General features: G+C 32.9%; 5 protein-coding genes across 5 annotated transcripts; 2 read left to right on the plus strand and 3 right to left on the minus strand.

Annotated features, from left to right (window-relative positions):
• Nucleotides 1-436: 436 nt before the first annotated feature.
• LOC107364882 (uncharacterized) lies at nt 437-2,185 on the plus strand. Its single transcript, XM_015932332.3, has 2 exons — nt 437-655; nt 748-2,185. Exons 1-2 carry the CDS (start codon nt 553-555, stop codon nt 1,725-1,727), a joined length of 1,083 nt encoding a protein of 360 aa, XP_015787818.1. The 5' UTR covers nt 437-552; the 3' UTR covers nt 1,728-2,185.
• On the minus strand, nt 1,959-4,171 carry Ctps (CTP synthase). The gene is made up of 5 exons (XM_015932302.3): nt 3,944-4,171; nt 3,398-3,873; nt 2,874-3,319; nt 2,191-2,810; nt 1,959-2,098 (listed from the first exon to the last, which is right to left on the minus strand). The coding sequence occupies exons 1-4, from the start codon at nt 4,107-4,109 to the stop codon at nt 2,246-2,248; spliced, it is 1,653 nt and encodes a 550-aa protein (XP_015787788.2). The 5' UTR covers nt 4,110-4,171; the 3' UTR covers nt 1,959-2,098; nt 2,191-2,245.
• Nucleotides 4,172-4,396: 225 nt separating this feature from the next.
• Tsen2 (tRNA splicing endonuclease subunit 2) lies at nt 4,397-5,997 on the minus strand. Its single transcript, XM_015932321.3, has 2 exons — nt 4,830-5,997; nt 4,397-4,736 (listed from the first exon to the last, which is right to left on the minus strand). The coding sequence occupies exons 1-2, from the start codon at nt 5,856-5,858 to the stop codon at nt 4,671-4,673; spliced, it is 1,095 nt and encodes a 364-aa protein (XP_015787807.1). The 5' UTR covers nt 5,859-5,997; the 3' UTR covers nt 4,397-4,670.
• Nucleotides 5,998-6,099: 102 nt separating this feature from the next.
• LOC107366501 (uncharacterized) lies at nt 6,100-11,618 on the minus strand. Its single transcript, XM_089269263.1, has 10 exons — nt 11,427-11,618; nt 9,033-9,303; nt 8,451-8,806; nt 8,312-8,381; nt 8,095-8,222; nt 7,943-8,011; nt 7,848-7,878; nt 7,663-7,773; nt 7,441-7,580; nt 6,100-7,361 (listed from the first exon to the last, which is right to left on the minus strand). Exons 1-10 carry the CDS (start codon nt 11,505-11,507, stop codon nt 6,867-6,869), a joined length of 1,752 nt encoding a protein of 583 aa, XP_089125389.1. The 5' UTR covers nt 11,508-11,618; the 3' UTR covers nt 6,100-6,866.
• Nucleotides 11,619-11,699: 81 nt separating this feature from the next.
• On the plus strand, nt 11,700-12,731 carry LOC107366516 (pre-mRNA-splicing factor syf2). The gene is made up of 2 exons (XM_015934141.3): nt 11,700-11,880; nt 11,975-12,731. Exons 1-2 carry the CDS (start codon nt 11,773-11,775, stop codon nt 12,578-12,580), a joined length of 714 nt encoding a protein of 237 aa, XP_015789627.2. The 5' UTR covers nt 11,700-11,772; the 3' UTR covers nt 12,581-12,731.
• Nucleotides 12,732-14,326: the final 1,595 nt, after the last annotated feature.

Here is a 14,326-nt window from a genome sequence, read left to right on the forward strand (position 1 = left end):
ACGTCACATTCGATGTTGTGATATATCGAGAAGAAAATATCGATATTTCATCAATATCAGATATAGAGACCAGTTGGTTACTGGTAACCGGTTAAATGGTTAGAGGGGGAAAAAAGTAACCAAGTATGGTTACTATAACCAGTTACTATAACCGGTTACAAAATAACCGGTTACTTGCTGGTTACATTGAGAGGGAAATTTGAAAAGAAAGTAAAGAAAGTAAACAACAGATTTCTAAATACATTAATAGATGGCGCTGATAAAAGATGAAAAATTAAACTTTTTATTTTTGAATTTGGCGGTAAGAAATTTGTAACCAGCAAGTAACCGGTTATTTGTAACTGGGGGTGAAAGAACCACAGTTACTGGTTATACTAACCAAACTAGCCTGTAACCGACGTATCTCTAATCAGATACATATGTATCATATTAAAATGAATTTGGGAAGAATGACTGTTGTTACTGTTGTAAGTTAATTTCAATCATTTCATGTTGAATTGTGTTCCTTTCCTTTATTATTATTTTACGGTTGATGATTAATCGCAATTGGCTATGGCGAAGAAAGAAAAAACAATATTAGATCTCAATGAGGATGTAATGTTTGAGATACTTGCACACATAACCAATATAAGGGAAGTTCTTCGTTTGAAGTCAGGTAAATACAACTTTATTTATTTCAATTTTTCTCATTATTTCCTTACTAATTAAATTATTTTATAATTCTTTTTCTTCATCGTGTTACTATAGTGTGCAAAAGATTTGATTTCGTGGTTACCAAATATGTAAATTTCTGTCCGATCAAGATAATGCTTCCTCGTCATATTTATTACCCGGCAGAGTTGGTATTGCCCCGTAAGATGGTTGAGCCTCGCTCTCATAGGCTAGAAATTTATTTAATACAAATATTATCGAATTGCAAACGTCTCAGTCAACTCAACACTGTAATGTTCACCAATTTTGTCTGGTGGAGCCTATCAAATCTTGATGGACCGCTTCCTAGTCTAGTCAATTTAGACGTAAGAACATCTCATCCAACGCTGAGCAATTTAGCGCTGAATACGCTTTTAAGAAAGTGCATAAATCTGGAAAGATTAGGACTTTGGGAATTTTCTCGTCTTAATATAAACCTCAATTATATTAGCTCCACAATAACGCATCTTGAAATCAAAAATCATAGTAGTGATGCTGCTGTCCTTAGGATCCTCCAAAGCAAAGGACAACAACTTAAACATCTCAGGATTGAAAACTCCAAGTTCAACACAGCAAATACATCTCGTGTGGATAAAATCTCCAATGAAAATCTTCATCTTATACTTGCTTACTGCCCAAATCTTGAATGTTTGAACTTGATCAACTATATAATGCCTGGTGATTTAGGATGTATTACTGGCCTCAAAAATTTCAAACAGATTGTTCTCGACTCTCCAAAATCGGACTATCGATTTTCTAACAGTGCAGTCATACAAATATTATTGAACAATCCAGGTCTTACTCATCTTACTATCCCGATTCCTATTAGTGAGTTTTTGGAATTTATAAGAACCTGCCAAATGTACTGTCCAACGCTACAGTATCTTGATTCTTTGACAATCCAATTATATGACGAAATAACCATGGATGCAATAATGAAAATTTGGGCTAGATTTCTTAATTTGTATGAGTTGAACAAGTGTACCAAACATAAATTTTTAACTTCTCGAAAACAAACGATGCCATTTGGAATTTGATCTAGAAGTTCCTGATGATGGTCGTCATGATGGCACGTTCTCTAAATTCATCTATACCAAAAACTCACCAGACTTGAAAACTTATTAAAGGTTTTCATTTTTTTTCTATATTTGTTGCTGGAGTGAAACTATCTTCACGTTTTTTATCTTATCAATTCTTAATTCTCAACGAAATCAAGAGTTGATTCCCATTCATATCTAATGCATTTCAAGAAATGTTAAGTCCATTGATTGAGGGTATAAATTATTTTGTTTAATAAGCAATATAATTGGATGCAAACAAAAGCCAAGACAGACATTTCCCATCATATATCACGATCTGATGGAGCTTCTCTTCCTTGTGATGCCACAAATCTTTTCAACAAGTTTGTCTGTAAAATAAGTTTGATTGAGAAAAAAAGATTCATCAGTAAAAAGTTTACCTTGTTGTAATAAAATTTCAATTTTTGTGTCTTAAACTTACTCGAATTTTAAATATCATGTTGATGAGATGAAAATGGATCTTTCAATAATTTATTTCAATTTTTTATGAATTTGATTGCACTATCGATCAAACCAACAAAAGCTGGAGATGGCTTAGACGGTCTAGACAAAAATTCAGGGTGAAATTGTACACCAACAAAATAAGGATGGTCTTTCAGTTCTGAAATTTCCATCCTTTTATCATCGGGACTTCGCCCTACAAAAATCATACCAGCATCCTCGAGCCGAGATACGAAATCAGGGTTGACTTCGTATCGATGACGATGTCTCTCTTCAATTATTTCTTTGTTATATAAACTTTTCAGAATCGATGTTTTGACGACAAATGTTGTTTTCTTTAACCCAAGTCGCATTGTTGCACCCATCCGACCCATATTATGCTCAGGCATATCTATAATAATTGGATTTATAGTTTTTGGATCAAATTCAATTGAATTTGCATCGTTAAGTGCAAGTACATTTCGAGCAAATTCGACTGCTTGTAACTGAAAACCCAAACAAATGCCCAGACAGGGGATTTTATTTTCTCGGCAATATTTTATGGCAGAAATTTTTCCATAAACTCCTCTTTGGTCAAAACCACCAGGAATAATGATTCCACTGCGAAATAAAAGAAAAAATATTATTAGATTGAATCAAGACAATTTGGATGGGTTAACATACCTGGCTTCCTTCAAGTTATCCCATGCAGTATTGAATAAATCAATATCATTTTCTTTTTGATCTTCTTGTAAATTTGAACTTTCAATGAAAATCCATTTTATTTTGGCACCTAAAGATATGGCTGCGTGCTCAGTTGCTTTGAGCACTGATGCATATGCATCATTTGATTTGGTGTACTTCCCAACTAAGGCAATTTTTAAATTTAAATGGTTTGTCTCACTGGCCTTCAGCAATTTGTTCCATCGGGAGAGATCTATTTTAATATTTTTATCCAAGTTGAATTTGTTTATTAGAATATCGAGAATTCCTTGCTCTACCAAGTGCAGAGGAACACGATATAAAGCCATATCAGGCACTGAAATAACTTTTTCATTCGTTAAAGTGCAGGCAGCTGCTACTTTAGAGTGGGTAGCTGGAGCTAAAACATTATGAGATCTACAGATCAGCTAGAAAAAGAATAAAAAATTACAATCAAAAATTTTTAATACATGTAAATCATAAATATAATAGAGTTAAAAACTTACCAAATCTGGAACAAGACCATAAGATCGCAGAGATCCAACTGATCTTTGTGTTGCCTTGGTCTTCTGTTCATTATGAAATTCAATTATTAAAGAAACGTGAACACATAAAAAATTTTGTGGTCCAACTTTCAACTGAAATTGCCGGAAGGCTTCTATGAAAGCCATTGATTCGATGTCACCAATTGTACCTCCAAGTTCAATTACACACACTTGTGGATCTATTTCTTGTTGATAATCATCGAAGATTTTCTTGCACGAAACACTTGTAACCCAATTCTGGATTGCATCCGTAATATGAGGCACAAACTGTACAGTTTGTCCTAAATATGCACCATCTCTTTCGCCGGCACTAACTTTTTGAATAATTTTTCCTGTTGTAATGTTGTGTTCCGATGTCAGTCGTAAGCCTAAAAATCTTTCATAATTTCCAAGGTCCAGATCAACTTCACCACCATCGTCCAACACATAAACCTCACCTGAGAAGAAAGAAATAAGATTAAATTAAATATTTTAAGATAATAAAAAGCAAAATACAAAACAACTTACCATGTTCTGATGGGGAGAAAGTACCGGCATCAATGTTAACATAAGGGTCGATTTTTATGACGGTGCAGGCTAAGCCTAGGCTCTGACAAATCACCCCGATTGATGATGAAATTATTCCTTTGCCAACCCCACTAATGACACCACCAGTTACCAAAATATATTTCATTTTTTAACTTAAAAAAGAAGAACAAATCAAACTAGAAAATTGAAATTTGAGCAGTCAAAACACAAGTTAAATTGAAACAAAAACACTTGTTCACTCGAGTTTTATGCTTTTTACACTGCCATCTGTACATTAAAATGTGCAGAGAGAGAAGAAAGTTGCTTGAGACTAGAACTGCCTCGAGGAAGATTAGAGAGTAAAGGGGTTAGCTAGGGCAAAAAAAGGCTTTCAACTTGGACTTGAAACATTGTTTGTTTTGCAGATTTAGACTTTACCCTTTTTGAAAGATATTAGTATTTCAGTTGAATGTTTATTTAAAAAATTCCAATAAACTCTTTCTACCCGGTTTAGACCAGTACACTGAAGATTTTTTTGAATGCCACTTGTTAACGGATGAAGATCCCATTCACATTGTTTATTTTGCTTGCAATGCAACATCTTAATTTCCCACTCATATCAAATTTCAAGAAATGTTAAGTCCATTGATTGAGGGTACAAATTATTTTTGTTTAATAAACAAAATAATTTGATGCAAGCAAAAGCCGAGACAGATATAATTTGCCATCATATATCACGATCTGGTGGAGCTTCCCTTCCTTGTGATGCCACAAATCTTTTCAACAAGTTTGTCTGTAAAATAAGTTTGATTGAGAAAAAAAGGATTCATCAGTAAAAAGTTTAACTTTTTGTAATAAAATTTCAATTTTTGAGTCTTAAACTTACTCGAATTTCAAATGACTTAATAACCCGTGGATCAGATAAATCTGCATCTTTTAAATGTTCAGGAATAATAACAATACATTGAATCGGTTTTTTAGAAACTCCTTCGCTAAGTCGATCCCATCCAGAATGAAATTGCCAATCACGAGTTTTGTATTTATTAGCGATGGTTTGGTTGGATTTGAGAATGAAAACTATTGCTGAGAAGATGGCATGATAATGAGCGGGCCCTTCTTTGTATATTATAAAATCACAACCGAATTTGGTTCCACTTTTTACAACCCATCCTTTACTTCTGAAATAATGGTAAGCAGCATAGTATCCAGCAAATTCACTTTTATCAGTAGGGCAGTGAAGGGAACAGAATTTAGCCCAAATCTGTGTTAAATTTAATTTAGATCCATTCAATGAATCGGTGACAGTCATACAACCTAAAGCGTAAGCTAAAAAAAATGTTTCTTCAAGAGAAAGTCTAAGTGTTTCGCGAGAATCAGCTGGGCTCACATTCTTGATAGGTTGATAGGTTGATTGGATAGGAATTGGTTCTATTGGAAATGATGATGATGATGGCGATGATGGAGATGGTGATGATGATCGTGAAGTTGGCGGTGTCTTCCTGTAAAGATCATCAATGATGCTGCCGTGATCGGGACGCATAGGGAAGGCTGCATCTAAAGATGCTTCTTGAGAACAAATGTAAGCATTCTTTTGCTTTTTACGTTGTCTTATTATATCAGCGACTTCAGCTGTCGGAGCATTGTTCGATAATGAACCCTTACCAAAGAATCCATGATAATACAGAGCTTGCATGGAACATTCCTCTTTTACCTCACAACACCTTTCCCCATAATTGATATAACAATTGAAATAAACAACTGAGAAAATCTTGTTATCTAAAGGATATTGTACTTGGCCAGACGAATTAATTAAAGGAATTGGATAAGGTAAACGTTTTTCTTCCTTCACTTGCACATAATGTAACCGTGCTTTACGATCACTTTGAATATAAGGGACTTTATTAAAGGTAGACATGGCATTGATTAAAATGGTGTAGAAGGTGCCTTTAGAAGGTGACAAAATTAATTATGTTTAAATAATTCCACACTGTTGAAATTTTGCGCTTTTGCAACTGATAGATAATGTGAACATGCGCTAACATCAATTTACTTTGCGGTTTTCTCGAATCGAGAATCTCGATTATCAACCTGACAGTGTTTAAAAAACACAATTTATCGTTAAGATATTATATGCATCAACAATAGAAAATCAAGGATCAATTTGAAATGGTTTTAATTTATTTATTTAATGAAATCAAAATGAAATGACTTATTAGTTATGACAAGATTTTGTTTTGTGTTTGCTTTAAAAGTGAAGAAAACTTAAACTCGCTGATTTGCGGGAATGATCTTTTTTCTGTTGATCCATTTTGCTGCTCTTTTTGTCGATTTTAGTAGATTGGAAAGGAAATTAGCTAATATGAGGTAATTTTTAGATGTAAGGATGGTCAAAATACAAAAGCCGTAACAGTCTAAATTGTTGAAATTTCAATATGACCAAATGACCAATGAAATGTGATAATCTTTGTTCCACTTCGACAAGTTAGTTTTTACAAAAAGTGTGTTCAACCTGTCAATTCTGTGACCAAATCTTATTAGAAATGAAGATTGGTTGATTAAGGTGAGTTCATTGACTCACTATTGATGATAACAAAAAAATGAGACGCACAGCGATAATCTTTAGTCAATGAAAAATTACTTCTCAGTATTTTATAAGTCATTAAGGATAGAAATTAAGGATAGTTTACGATGGAGCAGACTGGATAGATTTTGAATCGTTAACGAATAATTGCCTCAAGAAATGAATGAGATTTGTAATTAATGGAAAGTTACGTGTCGTCAACCTTGGTAGAGAAATTCTTGTAGAGAAAGGTCACAAAAGTGGAGAAGAGAGCATAGAGTTTGCGATGAAGATACGTAGATTATATTGATGAAGCAAGATTAATCTGGGTACCGAAAACTGGTATGTTGTTAACCCATAAGATTATTCCTTAGTGATTGGAGTTTCTTTTTGTGAATTATCTTGATTAGATTCCTCAGAATCTCCAACACCATTGACCAAAGGTTTATCCAAACTCGTCTTTATACCTTCATTGATCAACTTAGAAGCAAGTACGGTACGCATTTCAGCGGGAAATTTGCTAAGCTTGTACTTTAGAAGAGAATCAATCAATGAATTAACTACTTCCACTGCTTTCTGTGCATCTGAATCATTTTCTATTTTATAGCTGGTAAAAGTATCAAGAACACTTGGGCCATTGCTTTCTGGTTGAGTCACTTGTTCGTGAATTTCTTTGAGATTTACTTTTTTCGTAGGACTAACGGATACATTAGCTGGTATTTTGGGTTTCTCATTCTTGACGGTCCATCTTTTTCTTCCATCAGCCTCTTCTATTTCTTTAGCTTTTGATTGGGCTAGAGCCATTGTTTCTCTTGTTCGCTCACTAAAACTCCAAGCTTCCAACGGACGTGCTTTTTTCTACAAAATTAACATTATGATAGTTTTATCTTGCATAAATATAAACTGAAAATTAACAAATAATAAAAAATCTACTCACAATGTAATTGACCCTGTGTTTGAAACCAATTACATGATTGACAACTGTTGCTGCATTGTTGAAAACTTTGCACAATGTGCACTCATAGAGTCTCATATCTTCATTTTCAGGATCAATGTACTCGACAATTTCTTCCAAACCTGGAATTGAATAAAAGATTGATTAATATATGTTTACATATTTAAATTAAACCATATCTAAATTAAAATCATATAAATTTACCTATTACAGATACTTTGACCAATTTGAGCTGCTCATCTAGAGTTACTTTATCTGAAGCTGGTCCATCAAGCTTGTCTTTTTTGGCCTCTTCTTCCTTTTCTTTTTCAGCTTCTGCAAAATAAATCAGCCAATTCATTACAATTAATATAAGCGACGGCTCAAATAAAATATAGATTCGAACTTACTCTCAACCTCCGCTTTGTGAGTTTCGTAAAACTAAGAAACGAAAAAGAATACGAATAAGTGAAAGGTGTCTAAATTTAAATTGGTTAAATCTTACCGCTATATGTCTTAGACTTGTTATGTGAGGATCAATAACTTTTGTCGAATTAAGCGGACTGTTGCACAGCTAAAAAATAAAACAAATTAAAAAATTTAATTATACTATAATCAAAAATGGCAAACGAATGACAAAAAGTAAACTTATCATACCAAACAATAGTAAGCTTCTCCACCAATACCATTCTTGAGTCGAACCTGTTGCTCGACGTATTTTGTCTTCTGTTCATCGGTTAATCTTTTCAATTCCTCTTTACGAGCTTTTAATACACTTACATCAGCTGTTGTAGAATAAAAAATGATTATTTTAAATTTTTAACGAAAAATTCAAAAATTTAATCGCAATATATGCAAATATAATATAACTTACTTATTTTATCTGTTTTCATAACAAATTTCATGTCAATGCCTTGCAGTTTTTCATTAGGTTCGGTCATATGCTATGGAAAAAAGGATATTTTGAACAAAAAATTAATTTGAATCCAATGCTTAACTATAATATTTAGTACCTTCTTGTGTTTGGGGCTATCAATGTGACACTCAGCAGTAATCAGGGAATTGCAGAACGCGTCACAATAATAACAATGAAATGAATTTCCATTGCTGTCAGGAGTCGGAAGTAAACCACTTTTCTCCAAAGATTGTAATTTTTCAGCAGATGGAGGTGGCGGTTTTGGTTTATCTAATGTAGGTTTAGTTCCTCCTTGATTACGCTGTTGAGTTGCTGGGACAGGTCCTTTATTAACATATTGCCTGGGAGTACTTGGTTGAAAGTTCTGTTTGAAACGTTTGTTAGACTGTTCTTCAAGAAATGGTCCAGAATCGGGGTAGCCTCCTGGTCCACTCGAAAATAAGGGACGTTTAGCTGAAATTAAGAATGAACAAACATTTATTAAGTTGAGCTTAAAAAACGAGGGCAGATATGACAGCTCAGTAATGAAAATGTGTTCAATGATGAATTCACTAGATGATTCAAAGATGATAAATTAACTATGAACTACTAGTTCCAAAACAACACCTATACTGAGTTGTTATATTGGTGAAAGAAAATGAGGCATCAAGGGATGAACAGACTGATTAAATAAACAAACCTTCAAACCCGCTAAACATTGGCGGATCTTTTCTGATGGCGCTATAAGACCCGAAATTGTTAACATATTTCGGTTCTGGCGTCATTTTGTGGTCATTAAAAGAGATGCCTAGGTATCCAGGACCTCTGTTCAAATCCAAAGGGTTTTGAGGTGGACCGGTTCTCAGAGCAAAAGAATCATTTCTAAAATTTGGTGAGTTTTGTATATCAGATCGATAATATGGTGAGTCATTGAAAAATTGTCTTCGGAAAGCCATTGAATTACTGCAGGGCTAACAATCAAACGTTAAGTTAACAATGAGATAAAAGCAAAAAATGTAATTAGATTAACTGAAAAACTGAATTAAAATATAAACAATGTGAAGCGCAGAAACACACACACAGACAATGAGGAGAAAGAGGTAGAAGTGAAGCAGGAATTTTAAAAATGATAGTCACGATTGATAATATTTTAAGGTGATGAATAATTATATTTACTGAAAGAGTATAATTTACTGTTGAATTAGATCGGAATTAATTATATTAAAATTATCGAAGAAAGAATTGCATGAAATTCTATGTCACAAAAGTAAGAAAATACAGAAAGATAGACAGAGCAAAAAATAGAAATAGAAAGAGGGGAAAGACGTTTCTCCAAAAAAGATGGAAAAGAGCATATGGAGGGAAAGAAGATAACTTTCAAAAATCAAACAAATATATTTTGAAGTATTTTGCCTTTTAATCTGAAAAACCCTCTATTTTACAATTTGTTTGAACTTTTCAACTTGCGAAACTCATCTAAATTGTTGATTTACTATTTAGAACAATCTTTAAGCAGTTCTAAAAGGCTAATTTCCGAAAACAGTTTGATTAAAAGGGGCTAAAAGTTTGAAGAGTCACTCTTTGATTTTATCAATTTTTAGGTCAGAATGTTATTTACCGATGCTTATGAATAAATTGAGACGGTTTAATACCAATACTTGTAGTTCAATTTTAATGCAAATTAATTTTATTGATATTGAATTATTCAAGGTTGAAAATGGCAGCATAAGTCCAGCTGAATTACAGTATGCATGATAATTTTAAAATTATTGTACAGATTTAGATACAAATAAAAAATAAATGATTGTAAAAATTTTTGCAGGCAGAAAAAGTGAACAGAAAACGATAAATGAATTAATGAGTGAAAGTATTGATAGAATGTGAAGCGATGTAAGCCTATGTCGGCGTTTGATGCATTGATGTTGTTATTGCCGAGTAGATTAGTAACTTTATTCGTCTAATAGGCCATATTTTTCAAAATAATTTACAACTCCAATGGAAGCTTCTTCGGTAAAGTCTGAAACGGTTGTGTGTTTTCGTCTTGAAGTTCCTTTGCCTCTTCTGAGATTATAGTCTTCTCCTTCGGATAGACTAGGTTTTTTAAGTAAATCTTGTCGATTGGATTTAACATCAGATCTATCCTTTTTGAGATATTTTTCAGCTAATTTGCTGATGATGTCTGCTTCAAAATTAGCTTTAGACGATGGTCGATTTCGATCATCTCTGGATGGTGAGGGACTACTGTGACTTTCACTTTGCTCACTACGACTATTAGATATCCTTTGATTCTCTGTCGAGCTGTTTAAATTCTGTAAAAACTTTTCATAAAAGTCCTCCTTCACCTTAGATCTGGATCTAGGCAATTCACTTCTGTCTGATCGACTTTCACTTTCAGAAGTAAGCAAACCACTGTCAGATGCTTTCTTTTTCTTGTATCTTTCTGACATTTTGCGGTGAGTTGAACTTTTATCTCTACGAGATTTGGTATGGAAACTGGTCATCGTCCCGACAGATCTTTTTTCTGGTTCCTTTTTGGTTTGTAGACTCAGAATCATTTGAAGTTGTTTTGTCATTTTATCCATTTTTTCTTCTTGTCTTTTCAAAAGCAAACTCAACTCGGCAAACGAATCCTTGTGCTCGCTCCTTGAAGAAGTTTTGGTGGGAAGATCATAATCGATACTGAGATCAGGAACGGAAGGTTTGATGTTTACCATCTATGTTGAGGTGAAATTTCACAAAAAAATGAGAAAATGCATTAGAGCTTTGTTGATGAAATAAAATTTATGCAACAATGGTTCAATATTTAAATTCTCAAGTAAACTTTAGTCAAAACTAATAGGCAAAAATCGAAATATTAAATAATAAATAAAATTATGTCAAGTTAGATCAACCATGACACATGCAAAGAGTCAAATGAGTTTCGAGCCAACTGATTCCAAACAAATACAATGAAAAACACAGAGTGCAATCAATAATTTGCAAACCTTAATTCAAATTAATTAAATAAAATTCAAGTCTATATCAAAACAATAATCATTACATTTTTGTTGACAGTTGTCAACAAAGGCGAAAAGGGGCAAGTAAAAATACTTACCCTGGGCGGTTCTGGTATGGGCACTGGTAGTTTGAACAAAGTATCAGTATTTGATTGTTTAATATTTCTTCTTGATTTCATGATGGTTTTTTATGCATCGGTTATAATCAAAATAGAAATTAATTGTCAAAAAACATGAAATAATTAGTTTACATTTAGAGATGAACAAAATTTACTTTCACACATTTTAAAATTTATAAAACGTTTTTATGCAAAAATTGTGCGCTCTCATTGGTTCATCGGAAACCAATAGCAACCAAAGTCAGGTGATCAAGTTTTCACAACAAAACCATTTATTTTTCATTTCTTTATTTGGTTTAATTGTAACATTGTCAATAAGTTAATTATGAGTGCTTTAGCTGGCCCATCTTCATCATCACCATCAACTTCATCGTCCCTGGTCGATAAAAGACAACAGAGGTTACAAAAATTGAAAGAACTCAATAAAAAAAGAGTAAGTCTTATTCCCTTTTCACATCTTTGACGTATTGTTTATTTCTTAATTTACTCAAATTTAATAAATTTATTGCTTGTATTTAACTCTCTAGGTTGAAGCTATTCGTCAAAACCACCAAGAAGTTGTCGAAGAGTACAAAAAGGCGCAGTTACCCAAGAATTGGGCAAAGAAGCAAGAATTTGTTGATTATAAGCTGCAAGAAGAAATTGAACGAGAGGAAGCCAAAAAGAAAGGCCTAGATCATGATCGACTGAAAATGTTAAATATACAAGCAGATGAAGCTGAAAAGGCTGAAAGGAGAAGACAAGCCAAGAAGAATGTTGACCCAGGTTTCTCAGGATATGAAGCTGCAACGGCACGACAATACAATCGTCAAGTTAAAGATATCAAACCTGATATGGAAGAGTATGAAGAAGTTAAAAAGACTCTTGGTGATAAAGCCTTTTATCCTAAATTAGAGGACATGTTTGATCCCGCTTTTAAGGACACTAAAGAAGGTATTGATCGTATGGTCGAAGATTTGGATAAACAATTAGAAAAACGAGGCAAATATAGTCGAAGAAGGAGATATGACGATGATGCTGACATTGATTTCATTAATGAGAGAAACAGGAACTTTAACAAAAAACTCGACAGATTCTATGGACAATATACTACCGAAATTAAGCAAAACTTGGAACGTGGAACTGCTGTTTAATTGTTTATTTGTAAATATATGGCATTTATTTATGTGAACAAGTCTTAGATTATAAAATTTGGATTATATTCACTTCATTATGACATGAAGGGCGTATCAAAGGAGATCTTCTTCATCGTATTTTGATCCAATAAAGTTTATTCAAATTTGATCTTCATGGAGCACACAATTCTCTTACCATTCTTGTCGGATAATTTTGATGATAATTGTTGCAGATTTAGTGGTTCCGTCCAAAAAGCCTTCATTTGAACTGAACTTTAGGATAGTATTTTAAACGTATTTAAAATTTACAAATCAAAGGAAAAATAGAAGAGACGATATTACTATAATTAGAATTATTGTGATAATTAATAAAAATATAGCTCTACGAACACCGGTCCTTTTTCGTATAATCGCATAACCATCCATACTATTCTGGCGCTGATAAGGGTCCATTGTTAACGCTTTTGAAACATCCAGAAAATCAACTCAACCTTCAATGATAACTATATCAATCTTACAAACAAATGGAATAATTTAGGTGGATAGCTCACATTTACATCTGATTAAAATTATCTATTGACATGATTGTTAATTAGCAAAAAATGAATCATATTTTCATTTAATTTATTTTATGGGCTGTTATTTAATAATTTTTTCATTGCAAAAAATCGCATCTATCAAAGTATTAGGAATAGTCAATGTTGTGTGGTATAAAAGAATTGAAAAATGAATTTACAATAGTTCGAATGATGATCTGAAGTTTTTCAAAATCTTGTGAATGCTGGATTATCTGAGGTGATTAGGGAACAATCTGGGAATTCATAGTACCAGGCACAGTAAAAGAATCACAAATTATTACGATGTCGCGGGACTTTCACATTTTTATAACCTTCATCCAATCCATGACTGTGGGAATAATTTCTTACCAAGGAAATGATTTCAGAACAAGGTTGATGGAAATACAATTAAAGTAGTAGCCAGAAAGGATTAATCAAAGGGTGAATCGGTGGATAAATCATCTTGGAATCTCAAATTTGATGATAATTGTTGAAGAGGCATTGGCTCCGATCTAAAAAGACTTCCTTTGATAACTTTAGGATAGCATTTTAAGGTTTAAACAAATATGTAAATATAAGAAACATTATTGCTGCAATTATTATGAAAATAAATAAAGATATAACTGAACGAATTATAAACCTTCTCCGCATAATCGCATAATCTTCCGCACTAACGTTATACGTTATAACAGTGATCTGGGGTTGGTAAGGGTCCATTGTTAACACTTTTAAAGCACACAAATAAATAAACTAAATTTTCAAAGGTTTCACTTTTATATGAATCTTACAACCCAACGAAATGATTCAGGAGGATATCTGACTGATACTCATTGTTAGCATCTGATTAAAATTATCCATTGATGTGACGCTAATAAGCAGAAATGAATAATATTTTCATTTAATATACTTTATTGACTGTTATTTAATGATTTTTTCTGAGGTCTTTTGTCATTTGGTCTGAGGTTTTAAAATTAAAACAAAAGTTACATTGATTAGGAAAGAAAAATTGATCATCATTGCACAAAAAGCAAGTAAAGATTAAAAAAAAATTGTAAATAATGGATCATCTGAGGTGATAAAAAAACAATTAGTTCAGGTGAAAACAGAACAATTAGGGAATTCGTAGTACCAGCCAAAGTAAAAGAACCACGATGTAAGATGTCGAGGAGCTTTCATATTTTTATAACCTCTATCCAATTGATGGCTG

The sequence above is a fragment of the Tetranychus urticae genome, chromosome 1, assembly GCF_039701765.1.
Source record: "Tetranychus urticae isolate SD_2017Ah chromosome 1, NJAU_TeUrti_SD_1.0, whole genome shotgun sequence".
NCBI lineage: Eukaryota > Metazoa > Arthropoda > Arachnida > Trombidiformes > Tetranychidae > Tetranychus > Tetranychus urticae.